We start from the raw sequence: 26,100 nt of genomic DNA, 5'->3' as shown, positions 1-26,100 counted from the left end.
AGAGCATCTTTTGGGGGGAGGGAAATCAGTGGGTCTGAGTCTTGGAGAAAGCTGGGGGGTTGTTTTGTTTTTTTGTTTTGTTGTGTGTGTGTGTGTGTGTGTGTGTGTGTGTGTGTGTGTGTGTGTGTTTTTTTTTTTAAGAAGAAAAAAAATAAAGGGAAGAAAATCCAGCAGAGAAAAGAAGAGAGAGGAATTCCAGCTGTGGAGGAATAGAGGAGAAGAAGACAGATAGAGGAGGAAGAACAGAGAAATACATTTCAACCAAGAAGGAGTTTTGATTTATTTTATTTTTATTTGTTTTAAGGGGAAAAAAATCTATAAGCAGGAAAAAGAAAGAAAGAAAAAGAAAAAAAGAAAAGAAAAAGCAACTGAGAAGGGTTATAAAAAGAGCAAATACCAAGAAGGGTGAACAAGAGAAGAAAGTCAAGGCAAGGAGGAGCCCAAAGCTGGCAGATCGGGAGGATTTGCAGGGGAGAAGGGGGGGGAAGATTGGAAATGCAGCTCTGGAGTTTGCTGCTGCCTCTTGCGCTTCTCTGTACAGCCCTAGCCAGTGGACCCGAATGTGGGATGGACGAGCGCTCCCGCAGGGCAAGAAGGGACACCAGGCACACCCGCCAGCTCCGCTACACTGCCCCGGGCACCTGTGCCACCAGGTTAGCCCGAGGAAGGCGCTCCACTGCTGGTCGGGAGCCTGGGCATGTCCCCCGCAGGAGGCAACAGCGGGAGGCAGAGGACGAAGAGGAGTCCCTTACCCCAAGCAGGGCACTCTATTTCAGTGGACAAGGTGATCAGCTGCGGCTGAAAGCAGATATTGAGCTGCCCAGAGATGCCTTCACTTTGCAAGTGTGGCTGAAAGCGGAGGGAGGACAGAGATCTCCGGCTGTCATTGCAGGTAGGTAGCTCATTGTGCCTGTGGCTGTAGCATCTCTTTTACGTCTCGAGTGCCGGCAGACCAGCCTGCTGTAGGCATGCGTGTGTATAGTATGTGTTTATGTGTATTTAAATATACGTGTGTATGTTGCAGCATGCATAAGTATATGAATGCTTGTGTAAACACATAGGAGTGCATTTATTAGGTGTATTTTTGGTGAAATACCAGAGCTTGGCAAACTGTCTGAAAGTGTATGCTCAAAGAAAAAGTTATGTAAAGTTTTGCGTAGGGAAATGGCAGTATCTTAGGTAGTTTCTTTATTTCTGTTTGTATGGATTAGGATGCAAATAAGAAAGAGAGTTCTTACAGTAGTTTTTTAACTAATCTCCAGATTGGAAAACTGTAAGTAGAGCACTTAACAGTAGCTTGTGTGTATGTGTGACTTATGTAAAGAAATCTGTCTGGTGTGTGGCTGCAAAGAAATACATGTGTAAGGTCCCTATATGATCCCTTTCATTTTATTAGCTCTTTAGTGTATTTCACTGTTATGTTGTTTTGGGGGTTGYTTTTATTTTATTTATTTTTTATTCTTTTGCTGTGTTAGTGTGTGGTTTCCAAAAAGCTATAAAGGAACTTCTGGCTATTGTGAAACCTTAAATGAATCAAATGAGTTTATAAAGTTCCCAACCCCTTGACACTCAGCTAGGGCTGGGACTAGTACTGCAGCTAGAGGATGTGTTGAGTATTTTTGTCTCCTCTTAGAAATGGCAAGTGTAACACAAATGATTGTAAGGTCAAATTGCCCTATAAAATCATTTAGTACTAAAACCCGCTACCAAACTAAGCTGTCAGAGCTGAGCAATAATGAAGAATATTGCACTTTCCTTGTTTAAATTTTATGAGCCCATCATGAATTTGGGTCCTTCTTTTTGCCCCGTGTTCTTTCCCTCTCCCCCTCCCTCCTGCCGCCTCCCTCCCTCTCGCTGCTTTAGTGATAAAGTGCAGTGAAGTTGTCGTGAAATCGGATACTTTTTGGAGGGTTACAAACCCTTATAAATGACGCCACATCCATCTTTGCGCTGAAGGAAGTCATAGAAAATGGAAATGCCCTTAAAAAAAAAAAAGAAAGAAAGAAAACAAATCAGAAGGAGAAACGGGTGGGGAGGTGTGGGGCGGGGGGGGGAGAGAGAGACATGTTTTACAGTTCTTTTGGCAAGGAGATTCCCTGGAAGTACAGAGTTTCCATGTCCTAGGATGCCTTAAAGAGACAGGGAGGATTTCCCTTTTCCCTTTAACTGGAGTCACTTCCTACGAGAGTGCAGCGGATGCTCGTCTTGGTGGTACAGTCACTGATCAGCCGCTAGCACTGCTCTCCTTCCTCTCCCCTGCCAGGTTCGTGTCTTTGATTTTCTTAATCTTGACTGCCCCATCCTTGACCTACGGGACTGCCATCTCTCAAGAAAGTTGCTTTGTCCTAAGGAAAACAAAAACTAAGATGAACTCAGCAGTACATTCCTTTAACTTTCCCCAATCCCAGCTGCTCTGTTCGCTTTTARGGAGGCAGATGCAGTGTGTGGGGCTGGCAGAGTGGGTAGGAGATGCTGGGCATGGACTGGTCTTCCTTTTGCCTATAGCAGGGCAGACATAATGAGTAATTTCATAGAAGAAATAGATTAATACCTGTATTATTTCCTTGTATGATTCTGTTTCTCATGCTCCACTCTTCTGTTTCCCAATCTTAACTCAARCACTGGGGCTCAAACTGCTTCTCTTTCAAGTTAGGAAAGGCAGAGTTTGAGTTTGCAGTAGATCTCATCAGTGAGTACACACAGTCAATTATTTTTTTATATGTTTAATCCAGCACCTATGGTGCTGTGTCTGTCTTTTGTACAAATACCTGTAATTCACACAATAGGGAAAGTAGACACGCACAAAGATCATTTGTAGTAAAATGCTTTAATTGGATGGGGGAGGTTGAGTTGTTGCTCGTATAAAACACTTGACCCATTTTAGGCAGGGAAACAACATTCCACTGTTAAAAATGAAAAGAAATGCCCCAGTTTAGCACTGTAAACCTTGTTGCTCAGCTCTGGAGGACTTTGTGATTTTATTTTATTTTTAAACGTCCCCCTCCCCCCCCCAACACACACACTCTTGAAGAGAAGCCAGGTTTGGCTCTGTGTGTAAACACCTGGAAGAGCTCCAAGAGGAACTCACTTGGAGTATCCTCCGCACACTACAGCCTCCCAGACCTGCAGCAAGCTTAGGGAGAGATTACACTTCCCTCAATGAGGAAATCAAGGGTTCTGGCTGCCAAAATACTTGGCTTTCTCATTTTCACTGTTTGGGGCTGTAACAGACTTAGGAGCCCTGTTCTGCCATTGGAGTTGCATCTGTAGGACCTCACTGAAATCGAAAGCCCTTCTGGTTGTTCAGATGCAGGGCAGGGGCAGGGTCAAATTTGCTGACAGTGTAAGAAATGAGTTTATTCCCAAATTTCATCCCACATGTGAGGTGGGAAATTGTGTGTTTGTACAGATCTGGCATAGGGCTGGATTGACTGGAAAACACCTCATTTGGGGGTCTTTCCTCTATCTTCATCTACTTTCTACCCCCCACCTTCTGCCTCCGCTGACTGTTCCTCTTCAGTGCCTCCTTGCAGGCATCTAGGTAGTCACTGCAAGTGATAGAGAAGCCAAGAGAATGTCTATAGGGGAAGACTGTCTGTCTTAAAAACCTCATGTAGAATCTGAGTTGTTACAAGCTTCTATGTTTGAGCCTTGTTTCAAAGGAACTCTTCTACTGTTCCAGGCTACAAGAGTTTCTGTTTCTCTCTGGAGCCAACTCTCCTTACGTCATCCTTTACTGCAGTATTCAATTTGTTTTCATAAATGGCTAATTTTATAGCGCTCTTAAGTGGATTCGTCATTGCACTGGGCCATGCCCTGTCTCTGATGATAGGCAGTCTTTGGTGCCAGGTTCTGCCCATTTCACACTGGTTGGCACTGATGTTATTGCTGCCCTGCTTGACTTCACTGATATCTGTTCTGGCGTTTGTCAAGGAAAGCTGTTGGGAAACTAGAAGTCTGACCCATTGATCTGTGTTACGCAAAAGCTCAGAAGCATTTTCAGAGCTGAGCCATGCTTGATTTCTGCAGCTCCCGCGATGTGACTAGCACAGTGTGGGCAGCTCTCAAACAGCGTGTACTTGGGTCACATAGTTCTTGGACAAAGACTACCTACCACACAGCACAGTACATCCCTCTTACGAATACACACATGTACACATGGTATTAATCATGCAAGTTTGCACACTTTCCGAAGTAGAGTCTTTGAACGCATTTCTATTGTGAACGAAAGGGTTAAGGTCCAGACTGTAGTCGAGTTAGATAATACACACACCATGCAAAATAAGACGCTTCAAAACACCGTTGACCTTGCTTCTGTTGTAATCAAAGATATTTCAGTTCTACTGTGGAAATGCAATTCCATCCTAAGAAACGGGAGCCTCCAGAGTCCCTGTCAGTGTGTTTTCTGGTATAAGACTCAGGAGTGGGATAGCTCATGTTTTCATAGAAATGAGATGTTGACTCTTTACTAGCTGAGAGCTGAGAGGAGCGGGATGAATGATCGGCAGCGGGAGCTGGAGTAAGAAGGCGTGCCTGCTCTGAAGAGTGAAAGTTATTTGTGTTTTGTTTTGGTTTTTTTCCCTTCCCCATTTCATTCTCCTCTCTCTATTCCTCTGCCCGCCAACAGAGAGCACGATCCCAACTTAATAAAGCTTCATATGTAAGGGAGTGCCTATGTTTTCCCAGCTTCAGTCCTTGGTGAACATAAAACTGCAGCAGAATCCAAAGGGGAAGAAATGCCAAAATCAGCACAGCGGAGCTCACTTAAAGCCGCAGCCCTTGTGTGTAACGGACTGAGAAATGTCTGCGTCAGGGGCCCAATAATTGGGCAATTATAAAGATATGTAAATGACACTACACAGGTCTGTTCACAGTGTTTAAGGACATACATTTAGTTTTGGTGTTCATTTAGTTTCCTTCTGTAATTTTGGAGTCTGGTACTGAATTAAGACACTTTGAGTAGACTCAGTGAGCCAGGTCCTTTCCCAGGGAGCCGGCGCTCTTAGCAGGTGTCCTGGGAGCTTCAGGAACTCTTCAGTATTGATTTTACATTAACATTTACTAGCATTAAAGTAATAGGTAGATAATGTGGCATTTTCTCTTCTTTGGTAGCCTGTTATCTTTTAACTGTATGAACTTTTTTGGTTTGGTCTTTAAGAAAGTACTGAAGTGAAGGACTGTAGAACAACTGAGTCAAATGTAACAGTTTTCAGTTCTGTCATTTAATTAAGGGCTCACATGTACCTAGACCCCAGGGCAATGGGCATGGTAGATGGAAGGGAAGAACTGCTGGACAGCTGTGGGTGATGCATTACCCTGCTTCTCCTCATGGCAGCTACCAGCTACAGCCCAGCAAGCGATAGGGGCTCAAACGCCTCTACAGATGGTCTGTCAGGGTGCCTAGGCTGACACCAYGGTAGCCGTCCGTTTTTTGATTTTCCCTGTAGAAGGGTTCAAATGACTACCTACTTGATGAGTATGAATCTGGGTAAGTTGTGACAAATAGGCCCCTGAAAAAATATGACATAGCCCATCACTCACTAAACATTTGCATTTGATTGTCTCATTTTCCTCAGCCTGCAGAAGCTGGGACAAGAGTTGAAAGCTAGGGAAAAAAAAAAAAGGATTTTTTCTTTCCTGAAGGCTTTCAGTTTTGATCTGTCTCGTCCCTTTAAAAGGCTGGAGACTAGAATCAGAACAACATACTGAGGATAACTTTTTTTTTTTTCTTTAAAGCACTTACATGTGGGCTGCTCTAATCAATAAAACAGTAATAAAAAAAAGGAGGAAGTTAGACTTTTTATGTGTGAAGGATGGTAAATTTAGATTCCTAAATAACATATGGCTATTCTGCAGGCACTGAGATTTTTGACAGGCTGAGCCGGCTTCTCTAATTTTCATTTAGGCCTGATTTATTTCAAGCCAGCCCGCGTTTCAGTTAGAAAAACTTGCAGGAAGCAGAAAGCAGGCTGAGGGGACTGTGTTTGGAGAGAGACCTGGAACTGGGCTCTCCGCAGGGATTCGGCGAAGACGTCTGGAGAAGTGGCGAGCAGGGCTGAAGAGGGAAGGCCTGAGCAGCAGGGGTGAGGAGAAGCCCTCGGAGAGGCTTCGTGTGTTACAGAGTTACCAAAAGGCAGCTCCAGTCGGTTAGTCAGATTTCTAAAAGTTAATCACATCGGGATGGAAGTTGCTCTCTGGTGGGGGCTCCACTTGGTCTTCCCACACAGCGCCCGGGGAGCACTGCGCACGGCGGAGGGGATCCGAAAGCTGCCGGCACGCTGAGCAATGCCTGCTGTCAGCCCCTGCCGCGTGCAACTCCCTGCTGGTGTTTTCCAGTCAGAACTGAAGGATTTGCTTAAATCCTTGGTCCCAGAGGTCTCACTCAGCATCGCAGCGGTGGAGACCCTAACCCCAAACCCTTTCGTGAAGGTAGGTGACTCTGATCTTTCTCATAAATAACATGACAAGTTGCCTTGCCTTTTAAAAGAGGGCRCAGGAATTTGCTGATATTGTTCCCACAGGCTTCTTGTGTGCGTTTGCCTTTGCTGAAGGTGGGAGAGATCCTCCGCCATGGACCACTGAACAGCAAGGAGCAGAACCCACCAGCAGGCACAAAGAGTGGAGCTCAATAGGCATGTCTCTCCTTTCTCTTCTCCCACCTTGCTGCTTGTAAGGTTTTCTGTCCTCAGGGACACAACAGGAGGAGTCAGAAGTGTTTCCTCCCAGAATAGCCTTTGGCTTAGTGTTTACCATTCTTCTTTGGGTCATTGGACATATGGGCTTGAAYGTCTTAGATGAAGGAATGGAAACTGGGTCTCTAGAGTCCAAAGAAGTGCCCTGGTCACCAGGGCCCCACCTATATTAAATGCAGGATGGAAACACCGAATTGTGTGAGAACACCAACTTGGTGGAGAAATGCCTTCTAGTAAGTCCTGCTCTGGCCTAGTGAGGACATAGGTGCCAAATTCCGAAGGTCTGACACAGCGGAGGTGCATGCTGAGACATCTGTCTGAGGAGCTGAGCAGTAAAAGTATTCCAGGACTGATGGTATTTAGGTGCTTTCAAGACCAGGGGATTAGCTGAGCACTTTTGCCTTGGATTTCCATTGCTCACACTGGCCTGACCCAGAATAGAAAGCCAAAATATAGTGCTTTTTTCAAAAAGACATATTGAAAAAACAAAAATAAACCCTTCAATGACCGGGGTCAGCTGAAATGTTCTCATATAATAGTTTTGCTTCCAGTTTTAGCCTTTGTTTGTTCAGCTCCTCTTTTCTTTTCTTTGATAGAAATTATAGGAGCACAGGCATAGAAGAGACCACCTGGGTTGCCAGATTCAGTCCCCTGCAGTGAAAGGGATATAATATTAGATAATTAGTGCAAACATTCACAGAATATCCACTTTGTATGTTCTGATATAGCATAGGCCACAGAAACTTTCCCAGTACCCTATGATAAACCAAAGATCTTTAGCTGAGACCAAAAGTTATCMCTGTAATGTAAGACAGGAAGAGAGAAGGACAGACTGACAATATCTTAAGTACTTGAAAATCCAAGGTATTGGTTTTGAAAAGTGTTAACTMTGAGAAAAAAAATATATCCTAGTAAAAGATACTACTTTTTTTAAAAAAAATCAAGTGTTTAGACAGCTTTTATTGAAACTTATATTGAAATTTTAAGCTAGAATATGTGCCAAAATTGATCCTTTCCCACAAATAGTCTGTTTTGATTAATTTCCTTTTTTCCTGAGAAAAGTATCTGATCAAACATTTCCCACACTTCTCTGATCTTAGGCTGTGTAGCAGTTCCTACATCTCATCATAGTATGAATGAGCACTTTCACTTTATTACATATGTACATCTTTAAATCTTACATTCTGGATTATTCTGAAAATATATCAGGAAACTCATTTGATAAAACTATCTACATTTTTTTCTCAACCATATTAACTAGCCTAATATCATCTTTTTCTATATATAGCTTCCTCTCTTAYTGCTACCAGATTTTTCATTTAATACTGTTTTTACCTTATCAGTCTATGCTAATCTTTCTAATTCAAACGCAGAAAATACACTGTAGTTTTCTATTTCCTTGCTTAGGGCATTTGTTTTATGTATGTCTACTGGACATAGGAAAATTGAGTGATCTATCCCTTTTTCTTTTTCCAAAAATGAGTCTTCTGAAAATGAAGCTTCTGACATGATGTTCATGTTGGTTTATGGTCATTTCCCTACCTTAGGGTAGCTGGCATCTGGATGTGACTCTTGTCTTCATTTCAGCTTTCAGTGGAAAAGAAATACTTTGTTGCTTTTCCATGCTTACTTATTCCTAACCGTCTTCTCATCATTTTCTCTAACATTGAGCATACATGCACTACACACAGGATTTCCAAAACATCTTTGATTTTTTTTTCTTCTCAGATCAATAGAGCATTTAAACTCCAGTGATCAAGGAAAGAAGCTTGTTTATTTTCCTACATATTCTGACAAAAGTGGCAGATCTTGTAAACTGCTTTGATTTAATGTTAGTGCCTATTATAGTTTGGTCTCGCCAACGCCATGCATAAAGTCAAAGTATTCGTGCTCTGAACACAAGTAGAGCAGAATTCAAAAAGATGGGTTAAAAAGAGAATTAACAGCTCTCCCAGAATTTTGCATTCTGATCTCTTTATTCATAGCTATCATAAAGAATAATTTGTTTAGTCATGAACTGTTCCACATACATGAGGTTGCCAGCAGCTAAGCATAGGTACGATATGTATCATAGCAAGAACTGTGAATAAACATAAACACAAGTCAAATTTTCCCTTGATGAGAAGAAGGATAGATTCATGGTGTTAGATTTACACAGACAGCATGTATGTGATCCTAAACCTATTCAAGATCATGAAAAATTGTCATTGACCTTGGTTGACTCTGGCTTAGGCTCTGATTTCAGAGAAAGTCTTTTGCATTTCTCATCTACGGCTTGGAGCCTTCCATAGTCCTTGYGTTAACATCCATTATTTTGCTCTCCTATCTTACTTTGGATAGTGGAGCCAAGCAAGAAGAGAAAAATTATGAAGCCCTAACGTCAGAGAAATTGGCCTGGGGAAGGGGATATGTTTATTTTAGTTGTTTTGCTATAATCCAAATCCCTCTTTGGCCTCTGTCTCTTTCAACCTTTTTTTTTTCACTCTTAAAATGAGTCCTTATTCAAAACACTGTCTCAGTTTTTCTGTTTTGCTGGGTGATGTAAGTGTGCAGCTTTCCCATCCAATCCCTCCACCCTCTCTTATCACCATCGTATTCTCGGTTCTTTCTCTGCTATCTGGTGTCCTTGATTCCCCCTTTTTTCCATTCTTCCAGCTAGGCAGAATTGGTCTGTTTTCCTCTTCCCTAGCAAGCGAATGCCGTGATGTGGATAATCGTGAGCTCTCCGAAGTTCTGTTCCTCTTTCATCACGCGAGGGTAGTGTCCCTGCCTTGCAGACGAAGGGTAGCCCTTAGGTTGGCAACCAAGACTTTCAGCCAAGCTTTATGCAAAATACTGTGAGAATGGAGAGTAAAAAGTCTCTGTGTTTGTGTGCTTAGTCAAGCATATGCTCATGCATATTTTCCAGGAGTTATTGATATTGTTCTCATTAATATCCATCCTAGTGGTACACAAACAAGGAGTGAGCAGTTGTTCTCACAGACAGGGGAGTAAGGGTGAACTGAAACTGAGAAGCGTCTGGAATTGACCTGGTGAAACAGCTTCTAAGAGATATGATACCATCTCGTGAAAGCAAAAGAATTGCTGTGTTAGAGCAACTTTCTGATTAAGTCCTGGGTTCTTGTAGGCTTTCCTTGAGTCTTTCTTTTGAGTAATATTTAGGTCCCTTTTATCTCTTTTCCTTCCTCCTCTCCATTGTGTTTTGCCTTTGTTTCCTCATCTAATTTATTTTCTCTTTATTTGCTTTAAATCACTTTCCCATATGGATTTCCCTCCTCTGACCCATCTTCCCCTCCCTCATCTGATTCCCAGGAGTCTTCTGTCGTCGTGGAATTGGGAGAAGAGGAGGCCTGCTCCAGACACTGTGCATCATCTGCAGGATCCCTTTTTTCCTTTATTTTCTTCATTGTCTATTCTCTATTGCTAGTATTAGAAGCATATTCACAAAGATCAGTCCATTGGATTGAGGAAAGAAATCCTATCACCATTACTTTGTTTGTTTTATTTAAGACAGCAAGAAGAAGAGATGGAGAGGAAGAAAATTCACTATTACTGGTTTGTTTTAATTTTCAATGTTGCTTATTTTTCTCCTCTTCTAATGCATTCTACTGTTGTTGTTTTTCTTTATTAGTGTAGTAAGGTTGTATATTTGTAGTCTTGATCACTGTCTAAAAGAAACCTACAAATGCTGATAATAATTTTTCAAGGCATAGGAGCTCTTTGTCCTTAAAATCAGGGAAACTGAGGAATAGATATGTCAGAGATGTGGCAGCATGTTGGTGACAGAGCTGGAAGTAGAACCCAAGAGGCTTGGCCTTTTGTTAAGCTCTTTTTAGTAGTTATGACAATTATTCCTCAGGCTGGATTGTTCTTAATTTGAAGTCAATGCATTCTCATTCCTGTAGTGCTTTTCCTGTAGCTGCTCATAGTTCTTTGCTAGGTTACCACTGTACCTGGTGCTGAGCTAGTGGTGATTATAACTTCTTCTCCCTGGCATCATGCCCTAGCAAAATGGAGGACAGGTAACAGAGGGAGACAAGTTGGCATTTGTGACATGAGCTGTTTGGAAATGTTTTTGAATTAACATCTCTGACCTGAACATGCTGGTGATGTTTGGATCATCTCAAATTATTACGTTTATGAAATGGAACAGTATATGCAGCCAAAAAAAGGGGAGAGAAAAGCAAATCTTTCCCAGGCCTCTCAGTTCAGTCTATTATTTAAATTGGAATATTTTGATGTTTTGGATACATCTGCACATCAATTAATATATTCACTTGCTAAAACAGCTTGTAAAACATGTGGATCGCAACTGCTAAGCATCTTGAAGTGCTGAAAACCTGGCCACAGATAGCTCAGGGTGTTAATTAAGGGCAAAAGCAACTCATTTACCACAAAAATATATATCGGGTGAGTAGTTACAAAGGGGGCTTTACATAGAGCACATTAGCGCCCCAGTAAGAGCAGACTGTTTTGCAGAGGGGTCATCATCCAGCGCATGTGCTCACAGCTAAACAACTGCTGTTTCTGTTGGTAGCGTCAACAGGGAGGCTGTGCATCATATGAACCTCACAAATTGTATTTTGTTCTGAGGTCAGCAGCATCTGTGCTTGCAAAGTCTGAGGTGCTAGGGTTGATATTTGGAGCTGGCATTACTGCTGTCTTACCTTGTGTCTGTCTTGTGGAAGAATAGAGCAGCCTTCCCTCTGAGGTCAAAATACCATCTTTCACCAGTGGTAATTTAATGGGAATTATTTTCAGTGTAAACTCGGCAAGAATTGAAAGCCTACTGTGCTGGAGCTCATGAATGGAGATGTTCAAGGAGAAAAAGAGAACTGGGAGAGAAAGCAAATGTTAGCTAAATGTATTACACAGAGGATTTTGAAACATGTACTTGGCAGAGGGAAGGGTAAGCAGTACAAGCCAGATTCTGTTGTTGAACACACCAGTGTAAATCTAGAGTAACTCCTTTGGATAGGAAGTGAGGGGGGCTGCTCCAGACCGATGAACGTGTATTAGAATTTGGGGTCAAGACAGAATGCGTGCAATGGGGAAAATGAGCGAACTGAAAAGTGGATGTTATGGAGAACAACCTGCATTGCTGCTGTAGATGGTTTAATTTGGGTGTGTAATGGTTATGGTGATGCGGTGGGAAAAGTTTGTAGAATGTGGGGTTGTTTTTACTCTGTGGAGCATTTTCTGCATATACCTATCATATTCCCTGTAGCTTGTAAAATTAGTCTATATACCGTTTTTACAGTGAGGCCTTTGTGTTCCCAGCAACAAACACTTTTAAACTCTGCTCTCCAGTCTTTTGGGCCTAAACTCATTTACCCCCTCCTGCACTGTCCCATGTCCAGCAATAATATCCCTTCATCTGTTTATAAACAAACCCCCTCTGAGGAAGTTCAGAGGAAGAAAAGTTAGTTAATGAAAATCAACCATACACTGAGGGCCAGGCGGTGGGTTGGAGCCAGCAGGGTTGCTGGATGTTTCCTACTACGCATCTGCCTGTAGGAATTTCTCTGATGATATGACTGTCTGTCTATGTCTCTTTTTCTTCTTTTGCTTCCATCATGGCAAATATGGAAAAAAGACAGAGTAAAATTATAGTGTCATTTCGTTTTAAAATAATGATCAGCCTGGACTCTATTCAGGAATACAAGCAAAGAGACTGATTTGAATGAACCTGCAGAAGTTCTTGCTCATAAGTCTACTGATTTTGTTTCTTTTTTGAAACATTGAAATCTGGATTCTGGCTGTTGKCAAAGCTATTTGTTGCTCCTGAGTTGTGCAAAGGCTGTAAAAGAACTTAAATAATCCGAAGAATGATTCTCCTGCTATAGTTTGAGCACGAGGATGATATATCTGATCTTGCACGTTTCTTTCACAGAACCGCCAGCGTAAGGATGCAGGAGTGAGCAAGAACCAAGGAAGTAGATAACTCTGAGCTCTGTGGTCACCATGAACTCTGGAGCCACGGGCAGACAGGCATGGTATTGGTGCTGTGAGGGATAGTGCAGGGGGGACCCCGGCAAAAGCCCGYTTTCTTGTGACGTCTCCTGGGGTGTGCCTTTAGTACTGCACCTYGGTGATCTCAAATAGGAAGTGAGAGAACGGAGTATTTGTTTCCGTGACATCTGGTGGGCAGCACGCCCTGCAGTGCTAATTTTTGCTGCTCCCGAGTGCTTCTCCATGAGCACATAGAGTGGGAGGTGTGAGCAGCTTTGGGCCTTCAGGAGACAGCAGAGCTGTGGGCACAGTGGGATCCTCTGAAAGCCTTTCTGGCTATTCAAAATGCATGGGAAAAACATCAGATAATGAAAAAGCCTGGGAGCAAGGGAGGCAGCACTGGTCTGGGCTGTGGTTCCTCACTGTGTGGTATCAGTGCAACACTCACATCACTATCCCCAGCTCCCACCACACTCCTTTCCAAAATAGAGTGCCTTTGGAAAGTGAGAAAAAGTGAGGTGAATGACTGTCTGTGGAGTGACAAAAGCCAATATTGTGCAAGTCTATTAAAACTGCACTAACATGGTAAAACACTGGATGGCACATTACAAGAAACATTCCTGCTCTATATTCCTAGGGTTGTGCAAAAATACTTGCAGTTGCCAATTTCTGTAATACCACGAGCAACGGACACTATAAAAGAGAGTAACGTATGTGGCATCTTGGAGATCGGTAGTGATTTGACATGACTTCAGCATTAGAGCTGCTGAAATGATATCCCAGTCTGGATTTGGGAAAGGTCTTTAATTTGAGATCTAGATGAAAATACAAAATAGAAGGCAAGAGCAGCAGTCCATAAGGTCAGTTGTAGACATCTGGAGCAGAGGGGTTTTCCCAGATTTAATAGATGCGAAAGTTCTGGTCCCGCTTTTAGTTCTAAGAGTCTTGAAAGATTAGCTGTATTGCAAAAAGTTTCTAGTGCTGACAGAATCTCTGTACCTTCAAATGTGATGGTTTCTAATAGTCTTATCTGCTACTTGTTGTTGAAAGAGCAGTCTCTTTTATTGTACAAATATTTTCTGGCATGTAATTAATAGACTTATCTGGAAGACTGAAGTGTGGTCTCTCCAGGTCACACCCCAGCAAGAGGAAGACAGGAGTGATATTTCAGAACTGAGAATTTTGCATTGCAGCATGGACAAAGTTTATCAGTTGTTGCACCATTTCTGTGCCCTTGAACATTTAAAAAARGGGGGGGAGGGGGAGGGAGAAAAAGAAATGGATCTGATTTATGTTGGTGAGCTTCCTCCAAGAATTCCAGGCTATCAACAGTTTCACCTAGGAGGAAAGTTGAGCACATTATTCTTGCCTTTTGAAGAGCTCTRGATTAAAGGATAGCAAAGTACCAGTGTATCTTCTCCATTTCTTTGAGCTAGGAAAGAGTGGAATTCCCCGAAGTCCTCTTGCTAGAGATGGTTTAATCAAATAGGCTGTTTACATTCTGTGCCTCACTCAGGCTGGGCTGGTTTTCAGCTGTACACCGTAATACGAGGGCTTTTCTTTGTTTTAATTTAAACATCAGCATACCACCAGTTTTCCTGGGAGATAGCTGTATCCAAACACCTGCAGGCTCTGTGGAACAGGCCAGAGAGGGATCTGGGAAGTAACAGCAGCTGCATCTCGCAGAGGCAAAGTGCTACTGCCGGGCTCTGTGTTTCTTCTCTGACCTGGCTTCTGCGGGGCTGGGATCTCGACAGGAAAGGCCAGCCGGGGCACCTGCACTCATGGAGGCAAGACACCTCCCAGGAGCTGTAAGAAGCTAAGCACTGAACCGCACTTTCCTCGGCCTCAAGCAGTGACTGCAGAGGCAGAAAAACAAGGGCCTTTCTGTTCCTGACTGTGCGTTTTTTTGTCGCATCAAGATGGCCAAACTGTGGTTTGGCGAACATCCCCTCTAGCAGTTGCTGTGCTCTGAGGCTTAAGAAAGCAATAACTTAAATGGGGGCWATGTTTTTGATGAGAGAGAGAGAGGGAAGAAGGAAATGAGACTATGATCCTTCTTCCCACCATCCCACATCTTTTACCTACTCTCCTTCAGTCTGACTATCTCTTCCACCTATATCAAGAAATCAACACATGGTTACACAACTGCATGTCTGAAATAAGCCATAAACTTTTAGTCAGGATCTAAACTTGTTTTCAGATATAATTTGTAAAAAAAAAACACTTTGGTGTCTTCTGGAAGTGATGTAGTTCCGCTCCCCATGCACAGAGCGTTAGTGCATCATTGAGGAGGATGAACGTAAGTAGGCAATGTGGACAACATTCCTCTAAACCCAAGCAATAGAACCAGCTGTTCCACAGGGATGTTATTTATTGAGAGCTGCCAACGTGTTCAACACATGGCGTCCTTTGCACTGACAAGCTCGCAGCTTGCCTTATGAGGTTACTTTAATACTTGTAAAACATTGGTGACAGAGCAGGCTTGAAGAGGCACCCAGTTTTGTGGGAAAGTTATTAGAAGGGCATTACAACAAGATGTTCTGTAAAGAAAGGAGAAAAGGAGAGTAGCTGGCAGAGAGAAAACATGCTTTTGCAGAAGGTATAGGTTCCTTCTTGCTGGTGGTTTCAGGAAGAGAACAGAGCAATAAATTGCTCTCAAAAATAAATTAGATGGTTTTTGAGGGAAAAAAAAAGGTGTTTGGGCAGTGATGAAACTGCTTTGTGAGAGAAAGRCAGGCTTCCCTTTTTGCTAATTAAACTAATTATTCTGTGGCAGTGTGGTTTTAGGTGCACAGGTTGCTCAAGGGTACTCTGTAACTGCCCTTAGGTGACTTCAATACCCTGTGCTTTCYATCCGTGAAGATGGGGATGATGGCTCGTGTATGAGAACTCGTGTATGTTAGGATGAGGTAATAACATCAGTGCAGTGCTTTGCTCATGTAGACAGCAAATGCCACTCTCGCATCAAAAAGAAGTGTGTAGCCAAAAAGTGCTATTTACCACGGCTGTCTTAGGTCCCTGCAGCACAGTGCTGCTACAGAGAGAAAACTGGGGTTATGGAATGCCTAAGAGTGAAAAAGAGGCAGATCTTGCCAATCTCCTGCTTATCTCTTTCTCCCATCTTTTTTCTCTTGACTTGTGTAAGCTCGTACTCATTTGTATCACAGGTATTTATTTTCCCATGCTGAAAAACAGAGCTGTTACTTGAACAGTATGACTCTGGCCACATTCCCTCTTATTCAGCACAATGCAATCTTGGCTCTTTACTAGTTAATATTTTCTGTCAACAACCTGCAAGAAAACATAAAATCAGTGCTGATAAAATTTGCAGATGTTGCAGAGTTCAGGGAGTGGTAAACAATGACCAAAACAGGACTCTCATTTGGGTGTTTTCATAAATTGAGAACATGCAAACAGCATGCATTAGAAGAAAGCCAAATGTGAAGTCATACATATAGAAAGAAAAGAGATAGGTCATGCTCAAAGGATGGGTGGTGGGGGCAGTGTCTTTCACCTGGAAGCTGAATATGTAGGAGTAACCCTGTGTTCAAATAGATAAATGTGAACTGCTAATGTGATGCTCTGGCCAAAGGTTTAGAGTCATTGTTGGCTGTGTAAACAAGGAAGTATCAAACAGTGGTAGGGAGGTTATGTTACCCTTGTATTGACACTAGAGTGGCTGCTGCTGAAGTACTTTGTCCAGTTCTCATTTCACAGTTTAAAAATGATGTCCTACAGGAGAGGATTTAGAGAGAGAGAGAGAGAGAGAGAATAATTATGGGATTTATAACAAGTTTTAAAGTAATTGGTTCAAGAAGATTAGGAGGTGACTTGATTGTCACAATCTTTAAGTATGTGTTTGGGGAACATTAATCTGATAATTGGAGGCTAGAAATCTAATAATAGAGAATATAAGTAAATCCAGTGGGTACACATGGAAGCTAAGCAACTTCAGAACAGAAAGAAGACATACCTTCTTTTAGGCATGCGAGTAATCATTCACTGAAAAAAATTTCCAAGTATAGTAGTGGAGTGTCCCTCAATGGCAACTTTTAGATCATAATTCAGTATTTTTCTAAATTACAAGTTCTTGTTCAAAGAGGATTTGATTCAATCCTCAGCATATTGTATCCAAGTGCTTCTAATGTCTGATCACTCTGGGAGTTTTCAGCTGCTACTACAAAAAACAGTTGAATTCAAGCAGTAAAGTGTAGGTAGCACTAGGATGCTGAATTCAAATCCTTTAATTTTCCAGTGGTTCTATGAGTTCTTCCTGCCACTAGTAGGATATTTCTAATCACCATAACATTTCTAGCTCTTTGTTGGTACTGGGTATCACTTTGGTTAAACTATCAGGCTCAGAATCTCGTATGATATTGCTGATCTTATTTAGAAGGCTTTGTTACCATTACCCTGAAGTTTTTCCTCAGCAGTGGCTTGACTTTCCTCCTTCACTGCCAAGACTAGTGTGTTGTCTGAAGAGCAAGATCAAAATCTTTTCTCATTGAAGGCAGTAAGAATTTTACTGTTGATTTCAATGAGGCCAAGAATTTGCCTCCAGAATATGACCTTTAGGGAGCAAATTCAAGGTCTCCTGCTAGAAGCTGGACATTAACAGTGTCAGGACTATGAAGTCAATGCAGGAGACATCCATTAAAAACAAAGAAGTAAATGAGAAAGCAAAGAATAAGCTTGGGGTGACTTCTGCTTGTCAGCTCCTTGCTGGGTGGTCTCCCTCAGGGCAGAACAGCAGTCCAGAATGGTATGGAGACTGGATGCCGAAATGACCTATTCCCGTGACTTTGGCCAAGTTGCAAACACAGAGAGTAGAGCAAAGATCTAATGATAGTAATTAGAGTTTTGAGATAGGATTTCATCTCATCTGAGCCATCCCCAGCTGGAGACCTTTCTTGAAAATTCAGATTTAAGCCAAGGACTCAAAATGTTCCGGTCTGCTCCCTCAACTCCATGTGCACATGTATACATATGCATAGATACAAAGAATGTAGTGCATGTACAGAATATTTTGTTAATCTTCATTTCTTTGGTTCCAGATTTAACCAAAAGTGGAAGGGCTGAAATAACATAAGAAAGGTTGAACATATGATATTTCCTGCTGCTCAGCTAAACACATGTGTTGCCAAAAATCTTCCAAGGTAGCTTGTTTCTTTTACATTTTTCTCCCAGTTCTGCAGACTTGAGAAGGTCAATTACTTTTGAGAAGCATTTGACTTTGGCAACGATTATGGAAAGCAAACTAGAATTATGACCTTTTGGAGGTTTGCCCATCACTGTCCCATCTTGTCCTTTAATAACTAAAGGCTSAATTTTGAGCTACAGCCTTTGGTTTAGCAGGTGTAATTTTGTTTCTGTACATTTTTAATCCATTGCACAAATCTGTTTTAGAATTTTCTTTTAAATGTCTATTTATTTGTACTCGCAAATCAAGTTCAGGTATTTCCAGGAGGAAAATCATACCCAAATAAATGAAATTGGATTCAAACTGAGCAGAAAAATGGAGCTCTAAAATTATATACTTAAGTTAGTATGTGGTGAGTACAGCCTATCAGGAATGCATACTATAGTAGTTATATCATGTTAGAGAGGCAGTTTTTTTCAGCAAGATGTTTCCTAGAAAGCAGAAATATCTCTGTGGTTTGTGTATGGGTTTGGAACTTGTGTGCAAGTATGGAGTGGAGAATTTGAGGCATGAAATAGTCATGATTAGAGAAGGCCAGGATCCCTTTCAAAAGTGACAGCAGAAAAACAGCACAATCAACTCCATTCTGTTTGCTGTTATTGCATGCTCTTCTGTGTATTGGATTTAAGACATTTCTTTTAAAGTTGGTGCATTTCTTAGTTGCTTCTATTATTATAGAAAGGATACAGTCTTATGGGAAAGCTAGATGAATAAGATATTTGAGTCTAGATAAGATCTAAGATATTTTTTGCAGTAAGATATTTAATTCTCACAGAGGCCAAGACCTTGCATGGTAAAAATCAATGTAAATGCACTGGGACTGCTCAGTTTTGCACTCACAAAGTGCCTATGGAATAATGTTCTCAAAATCCAGTAAAATAGCCTGAACTGTTTCATGTGGAAATGCCCCTCAATTACAAAGACAAATCTAAGCTATCATGATGTGAATTTTACAGTCTCCTCACAGGGTGCCCTACTTTACATTCATGGAATTTTTTTGTTTTTGTTTTGTTTTTGTTATAATGTGGATGTTGGCCATCTGTCTGATCCTGGAAAGGTTGTAAGGTTCTCCCCCCTCTCCAGGTCCTCTTCCCACTCCCTCCCTGATCATTACATTTGGGTTAGGTGCCATTAGATTTCCTTCTTTGTTCTCTAGCCCTAACCTCCCCCTACAAGCACACATGCATTGTGCAATGGTGTAAAAGCTCTCCTCTCTGCAGCTGGGAGCAGTAACTGCTCAGCTGGTTCCAGGGCTGCCCTAAAGCTGCTGCAAAGGTCAGTGACAAGGGAATTCGAAAAGCAAAACAAGTTGTGTTGTTGTCATTCCCCCTATCCCCTTTCAGGCCTTATTATGTATTTTGATTAGCACCATAGCCAACCTCGTGCATAGACTTCCACTTCTTGCTGGTCTACATTTCTGGCCATCCAGAGGGTTCCAGAGGGCAGGACGTCTGGCAGTTTTCCAACACAGCTACGGGCATGGCCACTGCTGGAGCTGATTTACTTTCAGTGCTCATCAGGCACAAAGCACATTTTGAAAGGAAATGCCATATTGAATTCCCAGTGAGTTGATGGGTATTGTACACGGTCGTCTGATGGCACAGATGTGCCCCTAATAATCCTTCCAGGAGAACATTTCCTCCCGGGATGCTCTGGCCATCTGATCCGCTCTGAGGTACACTGACCTATCTTGACCCAGTTTGTGATCAGTTCTCTCTCTTGTTTTCCGAAAGGAGGCCAGAAATACTACTTTTATTATTTAGATTGCCTGGAAGTTGTGGTAGTTACATGTTTGCCCCTTCCAAAGAAGATACTCTCTGTGTTTGCTCTCAAGCATTAACTCTTAGAAGAGAGAGAGGAAAGATGCTCCTGAGTTAGCATGCATGAAGGAAATAATAATTTCTCAGTTGGGCTTTGATAGTTAATTAGTATGTGCCCAAGAGTGCAGGGAGGTGGAAGTGTGGAAGCAGAGGTAATGTATGTTCCACAAACCATCTTCCTAAATTCCTGAGTGCATTCATCTGTGTGCGTCAAGCATCCCTTCCGCTGTTGTGCTTTTGTATTTATGTCCCTTTTTGTCAGCATGTGTGGACTTCCTGTTGTGTGTTACTTGTGTGTGCATCTCTGAAAGATGGATGATTGCCTTCATGCGTGTCCCTTGATATGTATTCATGTGCTTTCGACATTTGCTTTTAAAGTAAGAATGATGTTCATGCTGGCTTTCTGTGAAGGTGAATACACTGGATGGGCTACAATAGAAAGGTTCATTCATAACCTGCTTCTACTGATCAGTGAGCATAGATAAGGTTCAAAGCTGCGAGGTGTTCAAGTCCCTTTCAGCCAAATCAACAAACTTACCGAAGGCTCTTCATTTCCACTGTTTTAAAAAATACCTTGAAGGATACCTGGGCTTTCATAAACACCAAAATCTGCTTTATTATCTGTGGGCCACACTAGAATGTCTACAACTGGCAGTCCCCAGTCTGAATTCTTGTCTGAATAAAACTTGCTGAAAACTCTCCCATATTTATGACATGTAATTCCCTAAAGGAATGTACTGATGAATGCAGAGTTATCACTTAGAAGTTAAGTAATAGTCAAATGAAGACTGCCTGTACTATCTTAATGCTGTCCCTATGTGTGCATACATTATGATCATTTCTAGTAACATGAGAACATACTAGTTTTCCAAGTTTCAGCCAAAAATACTCAGTTGTTCTTGAGAACAAAGTAGGAGAAATGAATTGYTTTGCAGATATACAGAAAACCCTTACTCTTGTTCTCTGGAATGTTCTTGTATTCCCAGACTTTATAGCTGGGACTTGAAGTTTGACCCTTGCTACGGATGCGCTTTTTGCTGTCCGTGTAAAAGCCTCCCCAAACCTAGTTATTAGATCATAAACAGCCGCAATTTGTTAACCAAGTACCAGTCTCCACTGGTTCTGCAGCTTTATTGTGAAATGCTCAGGGAGATCCAGATAAGAAGCAAACCTTCCCGCTAATACTTGTTTACGCTGATATTGTATACAAAGGAGCCCTTGCAAAAGCAATACGTAGTCAAAAGATGACCATGCTGTAATACTGCAAGGACTAAAGCTCACTCTTTTGTGCCATCTGATAATGCAGTGTTGTGTGTTCACTTACTCCTTAAAAACCCCTCAAAATCTAATAATTTCTCATGAACCCCAGCCTACCAGATCTGTTTGCAATAGGCTTCTATATGCTGTTAGCRAGTATTTTCTTACAATAGGCTCAGCGAAGTATCACTAATATGATTGTCCATGCCAGTGGYTGCTCTGTTACAGCCTACATGATTTTGTTACCAGAAAGAAGGGATTTATGTAATGTTCATAACTAAACAGCCACTACAAATTCATGTTTTGTTATTTTAGCCATTCTCACCGCCTTGTTTGCAGGCTTCAAGGTATTTCGTTGAGCATATGAGTTAATGGGAATCTGAGAAACTGTACAGAGTATACATTTAATTTAATGCTAAATGATAGTGATATAAAATTTTGATATTGTAGAGAGCCTTAGGCCRAATTCTCAACTTTATATAGGCATAGCAATATTAGACTTTGTATTTTTTTACTCTGTATCTTTTATGTCAAAGTGAAAAGAACTCTCTGTCTTGGATATGAATCCTGTTGCATTGCTTGTAAATGATAGTATCTGGTCTGAATTCAGCTAGATTGATAACAGCAGCAAACATCCCCTTTTTCCTCACTTAAGTAGTATATTGCCACCTGAGCAAGTCTCAGATGGTTTGCTTGAGCCACTCCTTGTCTCAGGGGGAGACCTCAAGAGGCCTCTTAGCTGTGTAGTAAATGGTATAGACAGAGATGTTGCCTTAAGTACTCTGGACTTTGAATTATTTAACTATTGTGGAAGGAAGTGGGGCTGGGAGAATCACAGCGAAGGAAAGGAGAGATTATTTCTCCCCTTTGTAAAACTGTATTGGGTTCAACGTCATACAATGAAATATCCACTGCAGAACTCAAGAACTGCTCCAGTGGATCTTCGCTGACTTATCCAATTGCATGGAACATGGGGATACTTAACCCAAATCTGTCGGTTTTAATTATTTTCCTCTGGACAGATAAAAGCTTTCTATAGGTTCCTGTAGAATATTTGCTCTTTCAAGCGTTCCTCTGTGCTTTGATACTAAACGATTAAAGCATGCTAAAGAAAAAAACWGCTCCAACCTTTAGCTCCCTGTTCTTGGGCCCCCTGACTGCAGCTTTGATTGTTGACCTAAATTCCCCTTTCATAACTGAGTCCTGTCACCTCTGCTTGTAGTTTCCTAGCAAAATAGGCACGGCCAACTTTCAGAAGTGCAGGGTACTGTTTTCCCTTCTGCCTTGCAAGGCTGTGACGGGCTCTGCAGCACACCTGATGTGTTCAAACTCAAACTGACCTCCTTCTTCCCCTTCCCCCAACCTCTCAGCTCCTGGAAAGTAAAGCATAACAAGTCCTTTTCTTTTGCTTCCTGTAGCTTAGCGAAGTGGGGAAACTTCTGAATAACGAATTAAATGCTTAGATAATTCTATGGTTGGGCTGATTACTGGAAAGATTACTGCTAGCAAGATTCAAGGAATGACACTGAAGTAACTGAAGGAGCCCTGGAGTCTGTTATTGATAATATTAAAATGGATTACAGCAGCTTGTACGGGCTTCTTCAGCCTCTCTGCCCACAGAGAGTGCTACTTATGTATGACTTCAGCGGCTACAGCCTCTGGCTGTGAGTTCCTGTATCTGTAGCTGCTCCTGATAAACATCTGTTCCAATCTCGGCACCATGAGCATCATGGTTACAGCAATGCCTTGTGTCCTCACTCAGGACTTTCTTCCAAAAGTTCAGCAGCTGGTGCTACACACTGTGCTCATACTGCCAAATGCTGTCCAGCACACAGAGCCTATGCGAGGATGCAGTTCTATTTAAATACCTAAGTCCTGAGAAAAAAATGGGACATAAATCATATATTGGCCTTGGTTAGACCCTCCTGAAAGAGGTCCGGTATGATRAACAGTGATATACTGAAGCAGTTGTGGGTCAGTAGTCAAAAAACTGATGGGTCTTGACTTAAAAGTAATAATGAGATTTTCCTTGTAAAAAAAAGAGAGACACTATGTTTCTGGTTTACCATATTTGGCTTTTGACATTGGGCTTTTGGGGTTTGATTTTCCAGCTGTCCCCACTATTTTGATGCTTAGGAATTTACTTTTCCTGTAAGGAACTGATCTTATAAGGCACTAGAAGGAACCGCTAGGGCCATCAAAGTCACTGTTTGGCTAAGCGTACACGAACACTCTCCTTTACTCTGTTGGTGCACTTCTCCAGAGATGTCTGAAAAGTGACTTATTTCTCTGTTGGCAAGGAAGRTTACCAGTGACTGTTACTGGAAAGCTGAACTAGTGCCTCTTCTTTTTAAAATAAAAGATTAAATTATTTTTTAATTCCTTAGGCTTCAGGAAAAGGGGCTTTCAGGGTGAAAAAACATCCAGACTAAAGATTTCAAAAGGCTATCAGTATTCTTTTCAGCTGTAGCTCCATCCCTTTCTAGCAACTCAAGGCAAACAGAAGGAGGAAAACTGTTTGCTGCTGTATGAAACTTATACATATTTTTTAAATCTAATTGCTGTGGGGAAAACAAACAGCTTTATTTCGCACCATTTCTTGGCTCAAAAGCTTCAGGCATAATTGCCAAATTGTGGTTTTGCAGTCATTGGCCTGAGTCTCATTTAACATGAGGCCTCTTTACACTACTCTTCGTTTGCAAAGGGACATTAAGTAGCTAAAAAAGTCCTGTGCCACATTATTGTACAGAATTCTTAGTGTAAATGAGATCTAAACTCTGTATGTTTTTCATGTGAATGTTAGTTGTGGTCAGAACTAATTTTTGAAATTTGGAGTGTCAACCATTGTGAGGGGTGATTTTGTGCCAAAACAGCCTTGTTAGGGGTAAAAGAGGCCTCTTGTTGTATAGGATGTTCTTAATTATGTCAAAGAAATAACTCATGGTTATGGAACCTTTTACTAAATAGAAATAAACTGTAAAAACATCAAATTATTCAGTTTTCAGAAGTTCTGACAATTATTTCACATGTCCCTACTCCAATGACTTTGCCCTTATTAGCTGTCATAGAAGAAGTAATGAATTCTTATATTATGACATCCAAAGCCCAACTGAAATTAGTCTCATTGTGCTGGGGACAGAATGGAAAAGTGACACTCCCTTACCCGGAGGTTTCTTAGTCTAAAGCCAAAAGTAAGTGAAGGATTGGGAAAGTAGGTGCAAGATATAAGCAAAGGAAGGTCATCAAGAACGAGTAAGACTCTACAAGTTATAGGGAGTGGGGGATTCTTATCAAACCTTTCCGTACTTTTTCCTTTCTCTCAAAAATACAAGCAAAAGAAGGTCGTAAAGAGCTGGTACGACTCTGCAAGTTACAGGGAGTAGGGGATTCTTAGCAAGCCTTTTCTTACTTTTTCCTTTCTCTCAAAAATAAAACAAGACTTGCTGCTGAAGGGATTGTGTTCAATCCATCTTTTCATCAAGAGTTGGATGTCTGTAATMGTAAAAGTTTGAGAAAAGAATACTGTATGTGGTATATGGATTCAGTAATGACCTTTGCCCTAAACCAGAAAATATAAGAAACTGGAATAGTAGACCGTTTTAGTTCAGCAGCTTTCATACTGGCATGTTCAGTGGTGTCCCTATTGTCACTGTTTTTTTCTTTTTCTGCCCTTCTTTGGCTCCCTGTAAATCTTGAATTGATGGCAGCTGTTTGAGCCAAACTCAAGACACGTTGCATCACATCAGGSTTTAAAAGCTCAAAGGCAAGGGAGGATTGCTACTATTCTGTAGTATTCCTCCAGCAGCTCCGTCTGTTCAGCTGAGGTCAATCACTAGCATCATGCAGCACTTCAGAGAAAGAGAAAGATGTTCTTTAATGATGGCTAGGAAACTCAATTTCCATTGCACAATAATTTATTAGTTATTAGAGGAGTAATTCCAGCCCTGGTCAGTACAAAAAGCCAAAGACTTGACACTTGAAGGCAGTCTGGTGGACTTCCTCAGAGCTGGAGCCCCCTAAGATCTGTTCCAGGCCTTCCAGGCCTGTTGTTTAACAGCAGGGATTTTGGATGCCTTAAAAGCAGGTGGAGCAGCTACTGCACATGTATCTGCCCTGGGGCCTGCAGGAGTCAGATGGTGGTCTKCAAAGGTGGCAGGAGATGGTGGGAGCATGGCAAGAAAGGGTTGGCTTCTACACTACTACTCAAAACAGCTAAGGCAGTCCTGGGGAGTCCCCCAGCAGTACCGAAGACCTGCTGCTTCTCTGAGAGGTTTGTTAGRATTAGGGTATTTCTGCACCACCCCTTTTTTTGATTTCACCAGGTTGACATTTCCTAGCAGGCAAAAACTCTGTTACAAAATATCAGACCAGCTCAAACAGTCTTACTACAATAAGGGGAGATCATAGCCTACCTATAAAAAGGCTTCTTTTTAGGAGAAATTGCTCTGTTTCATACCTGCTTCCTTTTATATGATTTACTTTTACTTTTTCTCTTCAGTATTTTGTACATTGAGGCAAAAAATACAATTCTTGAAACAGCTGTTTATTTTACAGGATGGACTCCCACCAGATTTTAATTTTCCAAATAAGGATATTTTGAAGCATCCCATTTCCTCACCTGCAATCGTATGGATGTCATACCTCTATGCAGAGCATTTTTAAATGTTCTTTTGGGGGCAGGGGAAAAAATCAATAGATGTCTGTCTCCCAGAGGAGGAAAACTTGTCTCTCTCCTGTCAAAGCCTCAGATTTCTCTTCACACTCAGTGGCAACAGTTTCCACTCTTGCATAGTTCCTGGGGACTCCCTGCAATGCTGGGAGGGCAACTTTTTATATCTCATATTTATGACTGATTTTTTTTTTATAGCTCATTTGGAAGAGAGACTTGTCTTGCCAGTTGTCTTCTCATTCACTACACTATTATCCACTCACTGTCATTAGGTAATATCTTAATTTGAGACTCATAAAAATATAGATAATTATGGGCTCTTCTACATCTGGAAATGAAAGCTTTATAAACGTGTTTATTCCATAAAGAAAATTAAAAAAAATACTAGGAGATCTCTGGCTCCAGAACATCATTGGTAGCCTTGGCTTTCATGTCATTAGTTTCTCAGGTAAATATCCATCCTGGCTGGAATGGCAAATGTCTTTTTTTTTTTTTTTTTTTTTTTTT

The 26,100-nt window shown here is 41.5% G+C and overlaps 1 protein-coding gene across 2 annotated transcripts in view; it reads left to right on the top strand.

Moving 5' to 3' along the window:
• Positions 1–343: 343 nt before the first annotated feature.
• PAPPA (pappalysin 1) overlaps positions 344–26,100 on the top strand; it is a 181,889-nt gene continuing 156,132 nt past the window's right edge. For both annotated transcript variants that reach the window (XM_085320021.1, XM_085320020.1), the window contains exon 1: positions 344–892. In XM_085320021.1, coding sequence (XP_085176147.1) covers positions 496–892 — 397 coding nt within the window. In that variant the 5' untranslated portion in view covers positions 344–495. The remainder of the gene's footprint in view (positions 893–26,100) is intronic.

Source organism: Rhea americana, unplaced genomic scaffold (genome assembly GCF_003343005.1).
Source record: "Rhea americana isolate MKP2758 unplaced genomic scaffold, rheAme1 scaffold_61, whole genome shotgun sequence".
Classification (NCBI taxonomy): Eukaryota; Metazoa; Chordata; class Aves; order Rheiformes; family Rheidae; genus Rhea; species Rhea americana.
Note: the sequence above shows the minus strand (reverse complement) of the source record. Positions and strands in the feature narration are given on the sequence as shown.